Raw genomic sequence first — 15,238 nt, 5'->3', positions numbered from 1 at the left:
TGGCTCAGGTCATGATCTCAGGGTTCTGGGATCGAGCCCTGTGTCGGGCTCTCTGCTCAGCGGAGAGCCTGCTTCCCCCTCTCTTTCTGCCTGCCTTTCTGCCTACTTGTGATCTCTCTCTCTCTCTGTGTCAAATAAATAAATAAAAACTTTAAAAAAAATTAAAAAAATAAAAATATGGATCCACATACCTGGCCTGTCATTATTTTTTATTCCTCTTCCAGGTATAGCTTTACGTACTTAAGTCTGTCTTTTTCATTGTTTACTTTTCAGCCTGAGACATGAGATTGAAAATGACAGAATATTTCTGAGGAAGAACCAACCTGTGACGTGGAAATGGAAGGATTTACAAGAGAGGGTCCCCATCTTTCCATTCTAGGTGATAATTGGGACTGTAAGAACCGGGAGGGTTATTTGAGGCAATCAGCTTTAACTCAGGAGAAACCAGAGGCTCAGGAAGCAATCTGTCAATATTCTGGACTTGGAGAGCATTTGAGTGCAAGCTCAGACCTTCTGCCATCTAAGAGAGTACCTACAAATGGTTTTCATATATGTGATTCAGATGTTAAAAGTTTGGATTGTGACCCAGCTTTACAGAGTTGTCAGAAAAATTATGTAGCTAAGCGAAATAGTGACAGTGACACATGTGGAAAAGCCTTCAACCACTCTGTGGAAGTTTTTCAACTTGGAAGAGATCAAACGAGAGAGAAACCTTATAAATACCCTGAAAGTGGTAAATCTTTCAACCATTTTACCCCTCTTGGTGAAGAAAAAATAGTGAAAAGAGGGAAGAAACTGTATGAAGGTAAGGACTTTGGGGACATCTTTACGCTGAATTCATCTCTTAATGAAAACAGGAGGAATCACCTTGGAGAGAAACTGTATAAATGCACTGAATGTGGCAAATGCTTCAAACGGAACTCTTCTCTTGTTCTGCATCACCGAACTCACACTGGAGAGAAACCTTATACCTGTAATGAATGTGGAAAATCATTTTCCAAGAACTATAACTTGATTGTGCATCAAAGAATCCATACAGGAGAGAAGCCCTATAAATGCAATAAATGTGGGAAAGCCTTCAGTGATGGGTCAGCTCTCACACAACACCAGAGAATTCACACTGGTGAGAAACCTTATGAATGTCTAGAATGTGGGAAAACCTTCAACCGAAATTCGTCTCTGATTTTGCATCAAAGGACTCATACAGGAGAAAAACCATATAGGTGTAATGAGTGTGGAAAACCTTTCACCGACATCTCCCATCTCACTGTGCATCTCAGAATCCACACTGGGGAAAAGCCCTATGAATGTAGCAAATGTGGAAAGGCTTTCCGGGATGGCTCATACCTTACCCAGCATGAGAGGACTCACACTGGAGAGAAACCCTTTGAATGTGTGGAGTGCGGGAAGTCCTTCAACCGAAACTCTCACCTCATTGTACATCAAAAAATCCACTCTGGGGAGAAACCCTATGAATGTAAAGAGTGTGGGAAAACATTCATTGAGAGTGCTTACCTCATTCGGCACCAGAGGATTCATACTGGTGAGAAGCCCTATGGCTGTAACCAGTGTCAGAAACTTTTCAGAAACATTGCTGGCCTCATCCGGCACCAGAGGACTCATACTGGTGAGAAGCCCTATGAGTGTAATCAGTGTGGCAAAGCTTTCAGGGATAGCTCCTGTCTGACCAAGCACCAGAGAATTCACACAAAGGAGACCCCATACCAGTGTCCTGAATGTGGAAAGTCCTTCAAGCAGAACTCTCACCTTGCAGTACATCAGAGACTCCACAGCAGAGAGGGTTCCAGCCAGTGTCCTCAGTGTGGGAAGACATTCAGAAGGAGCTCTTCCCTCATCCGACATCAAAGAACACACTCTGGAGAACAACCCATGGAAATATGATGAATGTGGGCCACATTCGTCTCCTGCCTTGGTCTCAGAAAGCTGAATGAAGGAGGAATGTCTTCAGGGGTAGAACAGGAGTCTTTGAGCTACCCAGTGAATTACTGAATGTGAGGCTTTCCTTAGCCATACTGTTAAATCTGTACAGTAAGCAACTCCTGGGGAAAGCAGGATGGTAATAAGTGTAGAAAAGCCTTCAGGAATTATGTAGCCAATACCAAATGTAACAGCACACACACTGGAATAAAATCTGTGAATGTCAGCAAGATGCTTCCTGGAGATGCGTCAGAGTGCTTAAACAGTAAAGAGGCTGTGAACGCATTCAGTAAGTAATTGGTCTGTGGAACTCGTTAATAAGGAATGTCAGCCTTGTACATAAGCAAACTCTTAGTAGGATCCAGTATAATCAGTGAGAAAAGCTTTTGGCAGCTCATACCGTCTACTCTGTGTCAGCGAAGACATCCTGGTGATAGCCTGCACACAATTCTCTACCCTATGGCAACCACAGAACTGTAGTTAGATTTTGCTGTTTGTATGTCTGCCTCTGTCACAATCCTCTCAAGCACAAAGGATTTGTTTCGGAAGGGGCGACTGGATGAGGTTGTTGCTTGTGAGTCAACAATGAAATTGTCCCTGTGAGGACTGAAGCTGGCTTGTACCAAGATGGAAAGGGCTGCTTTTGAGAAATGGGATGTGTTATTTTAGTTGTGGAAATAAAAATATAATGAGTTCCTATGTTTCTGTTATCACCTCCCCCCATTGTTCATCCAGGACATTTCTAATTTGTTCTATGCAGTCATGCTGAACCGTAATTATGAAGGTTTTGTTACCGTGCTGAAAATGCTTATAATATGGTAGGCAAGAACAACAGTAAAAGAGGCATAAAATAGAAGACTTGCTGTTATTACTGCCATGTAAAGGTATGTACACATGTGGATGTAGACTGGATATTGGTCATGGAGAAATAAATGTGGTTTTCTTGGGGCCTACAATCATGTATGATTTTTTTTCTCTTATAAGCCATACTTTGTTGCTATAATAATTTGATAAGGAGTACAAAGAGGGAGCCAGAGGAAGGGAAATTTTGGGTTTCTTTGGATCTTTTGTTACCAGAAGGGTCACAGGGCCACTGTAAGCACAGATGGGAAACATCTGGGAAGAAGTTTTCTCTCATGTGAGAGCATCCCATGGTTAGGGGAATAGGAATAACTTCCTTCTTTGAGACTTGGAGGTCATTGTGAGGAGAGGATGGGTCTCGGAAAATGAGGAGTAGGAGGCCAGGAGAGGTGTAGGATGATCTAGGGACGTCCCACCTATGGAAATACAGTGCTGGCCACATAGGGACGTCCCACCTGTGGAAATACAGTGCTGGCCACAGCTGGTTGGCATAGCCTCAGAGCCCTGTGGGTGGCTCCCCTTGAGAGCCATGGAATAAAGGCTGTGAGATAATAAATGAGATAATAAGTTTGTGTTGTTTTAAGCTGCTAAGTTTGTGGTCATTTGTTATGGCAGTGATAGAAAACTAACACAAGCATTATAGGAAATTTTCACCAGCCCTTTTTCTCTCTTCTTTTGCTCTTTTTGCTTGCTTCTTCCTGAAACTCCAGCAGGGCCACTGCCAATTTACATTTCCCTTCCATACTAGTTAAGAAAAGGAGCTCCGGGCGCCTGGGTGGCTCAGTGGGTTAGGCCGCTGCCTTTGGCTCAGGTCATGATCTCGGGGTCCTGGGATCGAGTCCCACATCGGGCTCTCTGCTCAGCAGGGAGCCTGCTTCCCTCTCTCTCTCTCTGCCTGCCTCTCCATCTACTTGTGATTTCTCTCTGTCAAATAAAAAAAAAAAAAAAAAAGAAAAGGAGCTCCTTGGGGTAGTATAGAAGAAAATCTCTTCATTTGCTTTGGAGATACTGCAGCTGGGTACGTAGGGCTAACAGCTGAAACTGTGAGGTTGATGGACTGTGAGGAGTCTCGTGCGTTGCCCCTTAAAGGCCCTGCCCAACTCATGATCAGTACATGGCCAAAACAATAGTTTATTGTTTTATTGGCTTTTGTTTCTAACAGATTCTATTTGAGAGCACAAGCCCGGGGAGAGGGAGAAATGGGATCCCTGCTCAGATGTGGGGCTCAATCCCAGGCCCTGGGATGACAGCCAAAGGCAGATGTTGAGCTGACCAGGCTACCCAGACGCCCCCAATATGACTAGTTTTAACCATATGTGCAGACCCAATGTCTTCTTCATCCTCACACAGGCTGGGTTGCAATTCTTCAATACAACAATCAGGAACACCTGTTGGAAGGCTACATGATGGAATCCAGATCTTGCAATGTGGAGATGATCCTGGGTTATCTGGTGGTGACAGTGTCATCACAGGAGCCCTTATAGGGTCAGAGTTAGAGGAGGGGTGATGATGGAACCAGAAGTTGGAGCTGAGGAGTACCCTGGTGACTTGGTTGGTTGGATGTCCAACTCTTGATTTTGGCTCAGTTTATGACCTCGGGGTACTGAAATCGAGCCCTGCATCGGGCTCTGAGCTCAGTGAAGAATCTGCTTGTCCTTCTGCTCTCCCTGCTGTGCTTGCTCTCAAATAAGTAAGTAAAATCTTAAAAGAGAGAACCAGAACTGAGATCAAGTCATATACTTAACCAGCTGAGCCACCCAGGTACCCCATGGCCTGGCAGTGTTTTAATTCATGCCTCTGTCACCTCCTAGGCCTCTTCTCTGATATCGCCCTTAGTTAGTCTGTCCCAGTCTCAGTGGCCTCCCTCAAATCCTCAAATGCCAGTCATGTTATCTCAGGGCCTCTGCAATCAGTGTTCACTTTGTGGGGATCCTTTCCCCCCAGTACCTTTGGGATCACCTTGTTACCTGCAGTTCATTACTCAGACATCACCTTTTCAGTGAGCTCTTTGCTGACTTTTCTATTTAAGAGAGACTGCCCCTGCCCAACACACACTCCCCCATTCTCCTTCTCTACTTCATGTATCTTCAAGGCACTGACTGCCAACTGATTGATACATGATTCATTGTACCTGTTTATCTTTCCTGTTGGCCTGTAAAGCTCTTGGTTTGGTTTCTGCTGTATCCCTGGCCCTTAGAATACTGTAGCACATCCACATGAATGTTTGTTGAACTAAGTTAGATGGAGGTGGCCAGCACCAGTGAACAGTGGACAGCCATATCTTGGGTGCGTATCTTTGTTTTCTGTTTCTTTTCTTCCTTTCTTCCTTCCTTCCTTTCTTTCTTTCTTCTTCTTCTTTTTTTTTTATTTTCTATTTCTAAAGTAATTATTCCTCACTGAAAAAAAATATTCAGGATGTACAGAAAAATAACAAAATTAAGAAATTGCATCCAGCATCTCCCTTGTTACCAGCAATCATTATTAATATCTTGGAATATGCCTTTCAGTTCATACAAATCAGCAAACATTTGGTGAGTATCTCCTTTTGGCACATTGATCCCCTGTGGAAGACAACAGAGGTGTCCAGCCCCATGGAGCTGTCCAGCTAGAGAGCAAGTTGGGCATTTATCCAACAATCATGAAAACATAATGTGAGTTGTAAGAGGAGGAGAGGTTAACAAAGGGGTAAGGAGGGAAGACTGCCTCACGCAGAAAGCAGTATGTACTGACACAGGAGGGATTGTGGGGGCATCAGAGCAGGCACGATGAGGCAGGCAAGAGGCTTGTTAGACCTGATTATGTTAAGTGAACACTCAAGAGTGGTGACCAAAGAAGCAGTCGATCATGGGAAGAACAGAAAGGAGTTAGCCAGGTGAAGAAGAAATGGCTTAGGAGGGAGGCTGGAAGCCAGGGTGGGTGATGTTATGGACCAAGAGAGAACAGGATTTAGGGAGGAGAGACTCCCTCCACCTGTTAAATACCAGGGAGGGGCAACAAAGCTATTGGGATCCCTTCATGGGAAACAATTGGGGAGATTGCTTCACTGGAGAAAAGTTGGGTGTGGGTTGCAAGGCTGCATATTTGCCAAATAAAAAATCCACATTTACAAGGACAACACTTGAGACACGAAAAGATAAACGGGTTGAGAGTGTGTATAACCAAGTCCCAGGAGAAAGGAATAGCAAAGATGTAAGTATACAGGCTTCTAAGCTTATAGTTGTTAGGGTCCGTGATCAAAGGAACGAGACTGATGCAAAGCGAAAGTCAAGCAAAACTTTATTTCCCGCCAAGCATGGAAAATCAAACCTACAGGTAGGGGCCCTCTCTTATGAAGAGAAGAGGATGACAAGGCCGCTCCCAAGAAGGCTGCGCCGGACAAGGCCACTCTGGATGAGGCCTCTCCCCACGAGGCAGCTCTCCCAAGGAGGCCGCTCCCAGGATGAGGCCGCTCCCCGGACAGGCCACTCCCCAGACAGACGAGGCCGCTCCTGACGACGAAGAGGCGATGATGACGAGGACGACAGCCCTAACGACGCAGACTCTAATCTCCGTGACGCTGCTCCCGACGAGGCCGCTCTGGACGAGGCCGCTCCAGAAGAGGCTGCTCCCCGGACAGGGCCGCTCCAACGAGGCCGCTCCCTGGACAGGGCTGCTCCCAAGAAGAGGCCACTCCCGATGAGGCCGCTGCTGACGAGGTCGCACACCAGACAGGGCTGCTGCTCCCTGGAATGAGGCTGCTCTGGCGAGGCCGCTCCCCAGATGGGGCCACTCCCAGAATGATGCCGCTCTGGTGAGGCCGCTCGTGGTGGGGCCCCGCCGGGGCAGTGGGGCCACAGCCGGGGCGGCGAGGCCGCTCGCGGCAGGGCCGCGGCTCAGTGGTGGTGAGGCCGCTTACTGTGGCTAGGCTGCTGGTAGCGATGCCGTTTGCCGTGGCGCCTCTGCCTGTGAGTACGATGAATGCTCCAACTTTCCCGAAGACTACCCTAAGGGCTGTCCCAACGTCTATTCTAACGGCTATCCTAACAGCTATTCTAACTCCTCCTCCTACTCCCCGCCCCAGCCTCACAGACTAACCTTTATAGAGTGGTTGAGCCCGGCCACACACAGGTGGCAAATGGGATTTCAGCTCACCACAGTAAATATATGCGCGCCCCACTGATTGGATGTCTCCATCAGGCCTGGCCCGCCCCTATATCTGGGGTTTACAAGTAAGTTCCTCTGGCTAACCAGGCCCTTACAATAGTGACCAAAGCAGTTCAGCGGAATCAGTGGTCATTTTTGATAAAATAGATTAAGCAATTTTCTTTCTTTCTTTTTTTTTTTAAAGATTTTATTTATTTATTTGACAGACAGAGATCACAAGTAGGCAGAGAGGCAGGCAGAGAGAGAGGAGGAAGCAGGCTCCCTGCTGAGCAGAGAGCCCGATGCGGGACTTGATCCCAGGACTCTGAGATCATGACCTGAGCCGAAGGCAGCGGCTTAACCCACTGAGCCACCCAGGCGCCCCAACAGTTTTCAAGTTAAAGAAAAGATCACCTGGGTGGCTCTGTCAGTTAGGTGTCCGCCTTTAGCTCAGGTCATGATCCCTAGGGTCCTGGAATCAAGCCCTGCTCGTGGGGAGCCTATTCTCCTTCTCTCTCCTCCCAGCCCCTGACAGCCACTAATCTACTCTCTGTCTCCACAGATTAGACTTCTCTTGACATTTCATATAAATGGGATCGTAAAATATGTAGTCCTCTTTGACTGAGTTTTGTCATTTAGCATTATGTTGTCAGAGTTCATGATGTAGCATGTATCAGTACTTCATTCCTTATATGGCTGAAGAATAATCCATTGTGTGTCTATATCACCTTTCATTCATTCGTCTGTGGACATGGTTTTTCCATTATTATGAATAATGCTACTACTTCATGTCCAGGTTTTTGTGTCAACTTATGCTATCAACACTCTTAAGCAGATAACTGGAGTGGAACTTCTGGGTTCACTTAAGTCTCTGGTTAAGCTTTTGAAGGATTGCCAAACTTGTTCACAGTTGTACCCTTTTAGATTCCCACCAACAATGTCTAAGTGTTCCGATTTCTCTACATCCTTTGCACACTATTTTTTTAAAAGATTTTATTTATTTATTTTACAGAAAGAGATCACAAGTAGGCGGAGAGGTAGGCAGAGAGGAGAAAGCAGACTCTTCCCTGAGCAAAGAGCCCAATGTGGGCCTCGATCCCTGGACGCTGGGACCATGACCCGAGCCAAAGGCAGAGGCTTTAACCCACTGAGCCTCCCAGGCGCCCCCACACTTATTATTGTCTGTATGTTGGATTATAGATATCCTAGTGCGTATGAAGTATTATCTTCTGGTTTTGCAAACTTTTCAATAGTTAAAATTCAGTGATCATATCTCACTATATGTCAGAGGTCAGCAAACTTTTCTGTAAATGGTAATGTTGGGGTCCATGATCAAAGGAATGAGACTGATACAAAGTGAAGGTCAAGCAAAGCTTTATTTCACGCCAAGCATCAAGAGTCAAACTGACCGGTCAGGGCTGTCTCTTACGAAAAGGTAACGACAATGACCCGAGCAAGGCTGCTCCGCGAGGCCGCGGCTCGGGGCGGCGGGGCCACTGGCGGCTCTCACGGCTCTTACAGCTCTGACAGCTCTTATAAGAGCTCTGACGGCTCTTACAGCTCTTACAAGAGCTCTGACGGCTTTCCCAGCTCGGATGACTCTCCTACTCCTCCATCGGCTCTCCTTCTCCTCCCCAGCCTCAGCCTCGCAGATTAACCTTTATAGGGGTGGTTGAGCCCACACACGGGTGGCCAATGGGATTTAAACTCACCTCAATAAATATATGCTTGCCCCACTGATTGGATGTCTTCACCTGGCCTGACCCGCCCTTGTATCTAGGCTTTGCAAGTAAGTTCCTCTGGGAGGGGCAGGGTCAATCTAAGTTCACTGAAACAAAATGGCTCCCTCTGGCCAACCAGGCCTTTACATTCCCCCCTTTTCTTTGGAGATTAGTCAAATCCTTGACTTTTCAGCCAGTTCTATGTTATATTGAGCATGTAAGACTAATATTTTATCGCTCTAATTTTCTTTGGTACAAATCACATTAGGGCGTTTATAACACAGGGGCCAAAAAGTAACAGTAGTACACAGTCGACTGATAAGTTAGCCATTCAACACTTTGTATAACCTTTTCCATTTTACCTAATTCCGTTCATCTAATTTCCCACCTATACTTTACATAAACAGGTAACAATAGGAGCAACAATAAACTAACATTTTTTTTTTCCTAACAGTTTTTTTAGTCTTAACTTTAGTCCATGGTCAGCAAGGTCTATCGGCTGCAGCTTCCATCTCTGGGGGGTGTCCTTAAACTCTCGGCTCGTTTGACATGACCTGCATGAACCCAGGCTCTAATGCCTTCTACTTTTACTGCCATGGGGGTGGTCAGGATAACAGTAAACGGTCTCTTCCAGCGAGGCTCCAAGTTCCCCACTTGATAACGACGTATCCAAACCAAGTCCCCGGGTTGGTAAGGATGTGGTTCCACCTCTGTCTCCGTCCCAGTGTGGGCAGTCCGGATCCCTGCATGGGCTTTTTTTTTAAGACAGACTGTAATGCCTGCAGTGACTGGAGTACAGACTGATCAGTCATTTCTGCTAGGGCAACCTCCTGTAGCCGAGGACAGAGCAGGGCAGGGGATCTCCCAAACATTATTTCAAATGGGGTCACCTTGTTTAAATAGGGTGTACATCGTGCCCTGAGGAGGGCGATAGGAAGGAGATCCACCCATCCACCGTCAGTCTCCAGAATTAGTTTTGTCAAGGTCTCTTTAAGAGTCTGGTTCATTCTCTCTACTTGCCCAGAACTCAGGCTAATAGGCACAATGTAGTTTCCAATTAGTGCCCACGGCCTTGGCCAATGCCTGTGAGACTGAACTCACAAATGCAGGGCCATTGTCTGACACAATTGTGAGAGGCAGCCCAAACCTAGGAATTATTTCTTCTAGTAGCTTTTTGGCTGCCACTCCTGCTGTCTCATGTTTGGCGGGAAAAGCCTCTACCCAGCCTGAAAAGGTATCTATAAAAACTGACATATACTTGTGCCCATATTTTCTGGGTTTCATTTCTGTAAAATCTATTTCCCAATAAATTCCTGGTTCCTTACCTCTTTCTCTTTTCACTCTTTCCATTTTAGTTCTTCCCACATTAACTGCCTGGCATTGAGCACCTCTATCAACTACATCCTGAACCATAAGCCCTAATTTAGAAACCTGGAATTGCTTGCCTATAAGGTCCTTGAGTTTGCATATCCCCAAATGAGAACCCTGATGTATCTGGTCTACTAACTTCTTACCTAGTTTTCGAGGAAGAATTATTTTTCCTGCTTTAGTCTTAGCCCAGTCGCCTTCATAGTCCAATTTTTAAAATTTTTTATTTATTTATTTGACAGACAGAGATCACAAGTAGGCAGAGAGGCAGGCAGAGAGAAAGAGGAGAAAGCAGACTCCCCCTGCTAAGCAGGGAGCCGATGTGAGGCTCGATCCCAGGACCCTGGGATCATGACCTGAGCTGAAGGCAGAGGCTTTAACCCACTGAGCCACCCCGGCACCCTTCATAGTCCAATTTAAACCATTTCTGTAAATACTTTAAATCTTCTTCTGAATAGTTCATTTTTTCTGGTAGGGCTGGAGCCGGGAGTGTAATCATTTCTTGCACTGTTTCTTGGGCTGCTTCCTTTGCGGCTTGATCTGCTAAGTGGTTTCCTTTTGAAATCAGATCAGTCCCCTTTTGGTGTCCCGGGCGATGCATAATAGCCACCTCTTTTGGGTCCCAAATAGCCTGGAGGAGAGCCAATATTTCTCCTCTGTTTCTAATTCATTTTCCTTCTGCTGTTAATAGGCCCCTTCCTTTATAAATAGCCCCATGTATATGAAGAGTAGCAAAGGCATATCTGCTGTCTGTATACATGTTGGAGGTTTTACCTTTGGCCATCTGCAGTACCTTAGTGAGTGCAATCATTTCTGCTTTTTGTGCCAAATTTCCATGTGGCAGGGCTGCTGTCCAGAGTTTCTGCTCAGGAGAAACCACCGCAGCCCCTGCATACCTCTTTCCATTGACCATGTAGCTACTCCCACCTGTGAACAGAGTCATCTTGGCATCGGGAGGGGAATGTCTCTGAGATCCGGCCTTATTTCTGTGACTTGGGTTAGGACCTCCCCACAGTCGTGTGGATGGTCAGCTAGCTCCTCTGGCAGCAGTGTAGCTGGATTTAGCACTGCTGGGGGTCGGAAAGTCACTCTTGGTTCGTTGAGGAGAAGGGCCTGATACCCCGTCACTCGGGCGTTCGTCATCCATCGGTCTAGTGGAGTCCAGAGGAGGCCCTCAATAGCGTGTGTGGTGGTTACGATAAGATTTTGACCCAAAGTCAATTTACGTGCATCTTGACCAGGAAGGCCATTGCAGCAATTATGCGGAGGCAAGGGGGAAACCCAGCTGCTACTGGATCTAGTTTCTTGCTAAGATAGGCTACTGGCCTTCACCAAGACCCCAGAGTCTGAGTTAAAACTCCTTTGGCAATCCCTGCCTTTTCATCCACATACAATTGGAAGGGCTTGGTAACATCTGGGATGGCCAGTGCTGGGGCACTCAGTAAGACTGTTTGTAATTCCTGAAATGCTCCTGCCACAGCTTTCCACTCTATCATAGTGAGCCCTCCTTTTGCCAGTTCGTAGAGAGGTCGGGCAATCTCCGCAAACCACGGTATCCACAGCCTACAGTAGCCCACCATCCCAAGAAACTCCCTCACTTTTTGGGACATGATGGGGCGGGGGTATGGGGTGATCACCTGTTTCCTGGACTCAGATAGTGAACGCACTCCCTCATGGAGGTCAAAGCCTAGATAAGTGGCATGGCTCTGAAAGACCTGTGCTTTCTTCGCTGACACCCAATACCCTTTTTCCTGCAGAGTCTGTAAGAGAGCTCTCGTTCCCCCCAAACATGACTCATAGTCCTCAGCGGTTACTAGCTAGTCATCAACATACTGTAAAAGAGTGACTCCTGGCTTGGAGATTCTGTACTCAGGCAAATCCTCGTGTAGGGCCTTGTCGAAGATAGTGGGCAAATTCTTGAACCCTTGGGGAAGTCTTGTCCAGGTGAGCTGGCCTTGAAACCCTTTCTGTGGGTTGGACAACTCAAAAGCAAAAAGGAGCTGAGATTCCCTTGCTAAAGATATACAGAAAAATGCATCCTTGAGATCTAAGACAGTATACACAGTTCCTTTGGGGCCCAGGAGGGAGAGTAGGGTATAGGGGTTAGGCACCCTCGGGTGGATATTTCAACCTGTTTATTAACTTCCCGCAAGTCCTGGACAGGTCAGTACTCCCCAGTCTCGGCCTTTTTAATGGGCAGCAAAGGTGTGTTCCATGGAGATTTGCAAGGAACTAGGATCCTGTCTCCTCGGAGGCAGTTAATGTGTTTTCTGATCCCTTCCTTTGCTTCCTGGGGAAGGGGGTACCGCTGAACGCGAACAGCCATAGCTGTCGCCTTTAATTGTACCACCACTGGAGGTTGTTCCTTGGCCAAGCCACAGGGCTTCCCTTCTGCCCAGACCTGGGGAAACTCGTCCTGTAGGATTTGGAAAAGGCTCCCCCACTTTGTTCCCTCTGGTTTTGAGACTGGCTTGTAAAAGAGGTATTCATCTACTGCTGCCATAAGCACTTGTACAGTGGGTTGTCTCAAGGTTACAGTCATGTCTCCTTCTGAGAACTGAATGCCAGCTCTTGACTTGTAGAGGAGATCTCTTCCCATCAAGTTATATGGGGCATTAGGGAGGACCAAAAATCGATGTTTAACTATTCCCGAGGCCAAATTTAAAGTCCTTTCTGTTGTCCTTTTATGTCTCTCTCTGCCATTTGCTCCTTGTACCCAAACTTCCTCTCCAGATAGTTTTCTCATAGGTTTAAGTAATGATGAAAATTGGGCTCCCGTGTCCACCAAAAAATCAACTGATTTTCCCTCCACTTCAGTTTTTACTCGAGGTTTGGGCAGGGGCTCCAAACCATGGCCCCTTCTGTCTCTGGTGGCAAGCATTGCTGTCTTCCTTTTAGCCCAATGTCCTTTTTCCTTACAGTAAGCGCACTGATCTGAATCTAAGTCTTCCCGCCTGCCTTCTCTGTGCTTAGGCTTTTCCTTCCATTTACTATACCCTACCCGTCTCCTCCCCACCTCATGTAATGCCAAAATCTTAACCAGTTCTTTTGTCTGTTTTTTTCCTCTTGTGCATCCCTGTTGTTAAATACCTTTTCTGCTATTCCCACTAACTCAGATTCTTCCCTTCAAATCCTTCAATTTTCTGAAGTTTCCTCCTTATATCTGGGGCTGACTGACTGGCAAAAGCAAGATTCATTGCCCTCTGATTTTCAGGTGCCTCAGGATCGATTGGGCTATACATTTTATAGGCTTCAATAAGCCTTTCTAGGAAAGCTCCTGGAGACTCATTCTTACCTTGAGTCAGAGCTGTAAGAGCCGTCAGAGCCGTCAGAGTTCTTGTAAGAGCTGTAAGAGCTGTCAGAACTCTTGTAAGCACAGCCGTCCTTGCTGTTTTGGCGCCTCGCAGGTGTGCGCTGCCTCCTTGCCCTCTCCCTGTCTGGGTGGACGCCCCTCCTCTCCCTCACAGGGTTTGGGCTGGCACAGCCTTTTCTGTTTCCCTGGTCCCGTTCTCTAGGGTGCTTTCTCCTCTTTGGGCCTGCCTCCTCCCCTTCCAAGTCCAATTTCCCTCTTTGCACCTTTGGAGTGCGTGTTAATGTTTCCATCATACTCCTATGCACTAAATTCGCCCTCCCAGTTTTGACCTCCATCTCCGGTCATGGACGGGGTTGCCCCTCCCCACAGGACACCTCAGACCTTGCGGTCCGTAGCTAAGCCTCAGGTCTCTCCCAAGCCCAGTCCTTCCAGGCTCTATAAATGGATACTCCTTCTACCCACAGGCCTCAATGTCCACCTTCATCTTTCTCTTTCCCCAACTTCCACATATTCTCTGCCCAAAAATCTCGTGTCTGTAACTCTAAGGTATTTCCAGATTTCAACCCCTTCACCACTCCCTTTTCACTCTTTAACAGGTACCTCCTCCCTGCTCCCTTGCCTCTGCCCTCCCCACCATCTGTTGTTCCTTTGTTAGCCAGTGGGAGTCTGTGGGGGGTGCGTGTCAGATCACATCTGTTCTCTGTCCCAGGTCTCCCACCGCACCCCTAGTAATGGCCAGAACCCTCGGGAGCTCTAGAACAGGGGTGCACATGGTTAGGAGCTTGTGTCACAGTCCTGCCGCCTTCCTTGAGCAGTGTATTCCCAGAATCTGCTTGGTTTCTGGGTTTTGAACAGCAGGTAGAGATAGGGGCAGTCAGAGACACCAGTGCTAACTAAGAAAACGGATCCACGTATGTGTACATTCTGAATTTGCAGAGTGAGTGATGGAGACACCTTACAGTTTGTTCTTTGTGTCTTCCCCGCTAGAAAGCCAGTTCCACCAGACAGGGTCTTCCTCTCTTATCCAGTGTTGATTGATCCCTGCCTGGAACAGGACCTGGCACACAGTAGGCATTCAGAAAACATTTGTTTAGTGAATGAAAAAGGGCCACCCCAGTGTGACCACAAGAGGAAGCAGGCCCTCCCCAAGAGACTTAAGATCACAGAAGGGGTTTGTGACACATCTAGCAGACACTTAACCTTTGTCTTCAGGCTGCTAACAGCTTTTCCCTGTATAGTACCTGTAGCCTCCAGTATGGTTTGTGTGTGTTTGGAATTGACATGCTTGATATGTAAACTTCTGCAGTCTGCTTCTCTCACCAATCTTTGGTTTCCACATGTACTGTTTTCACTGTTGTACGGTGTTCTACCTTGTGAAGCTGCCACAAATTATTACCCCTTCTCCCCAGCGTTGATGCACATCTGGGAGTTTGCAGTTTTTCAGTGTTCCCAACAGTGCTTTAGTGGGCATCTTGAACATGTGTCCTTGCAAAAAGGCTAAGAGTTTCTCCAGCCTGGGGTTTTCTTTTTCTTTGTTTTGTTTTGTTTGACCCAGGCATTATAAGAAACACATATGTATATGTAATTGGAGCAAAAGTTTGATGAAATAACACCAAGGGCCAGGTCCTCTTAATGTTAGTTTTGAATTTTATTATTAAGATTTTATTTATTTGACAGAGATCACAAGTAGGTAGAGAGGCAGGCAGAGAGAGAGGAAGGGAAGCAGGCTCCCTGCTGACCAGAGAGCCCGATGGACTCGATCCCAGGACCCTGAAATCATGACCTGAGCTCAAAGCAGAGGCTTTAAGCCACTGAGCCACCCAGGTGCCCCTAGTTTTGAATTTTTAATGTTGATCTACCACACGCTTTGCATTTTTAAAATTTTAATTTCAACCCAAAATTGTTCTTAAAAGGG

The 15,238-nt window shown here is 46.8% G+C and overlaps 1 protein-coding gene across 1 annotated transcript; it reads left to right on the top strand.

The window, feature by feature from the left end:
* Nucleotides 1-281: 281 nt before the first annotated feature.
* ZNF329 (zinc finger protein 329) lies at nt 282-2,637 on the top strand. The gene is given in 2 exon segments (XM_059381926.1): nt 282-298; nt 300-2,637. Coding segments are annotated over 2 exon segments (1,620 nt in total). The 3' UTR covers nt 1,903-2,637.
* Nucleotides 2,638-15,238: the final 12,601 nt, after the last annotated feature.

The sequence above is a fragment of the Mustela nigripes genome, chromosome 17 (genome assembly GCF_022355385.1).
Source record: "Mustela nigripes isolate SB6536 chromosome 17, MUSNIG.SB6536, whole genome shotgun sequence".
Classification (NCBI taxonomy): domain Eukaryota; kingdom Metazoa; phylum Chordata; class Mammalia; order Carnivora; family Mustelidae; genus Mustela; species Mustela nigripes.
Note: the sequence above shows the minus strand (reverse complement) of the source record. Positions and strands in the feature narration are given on the sequence as shown.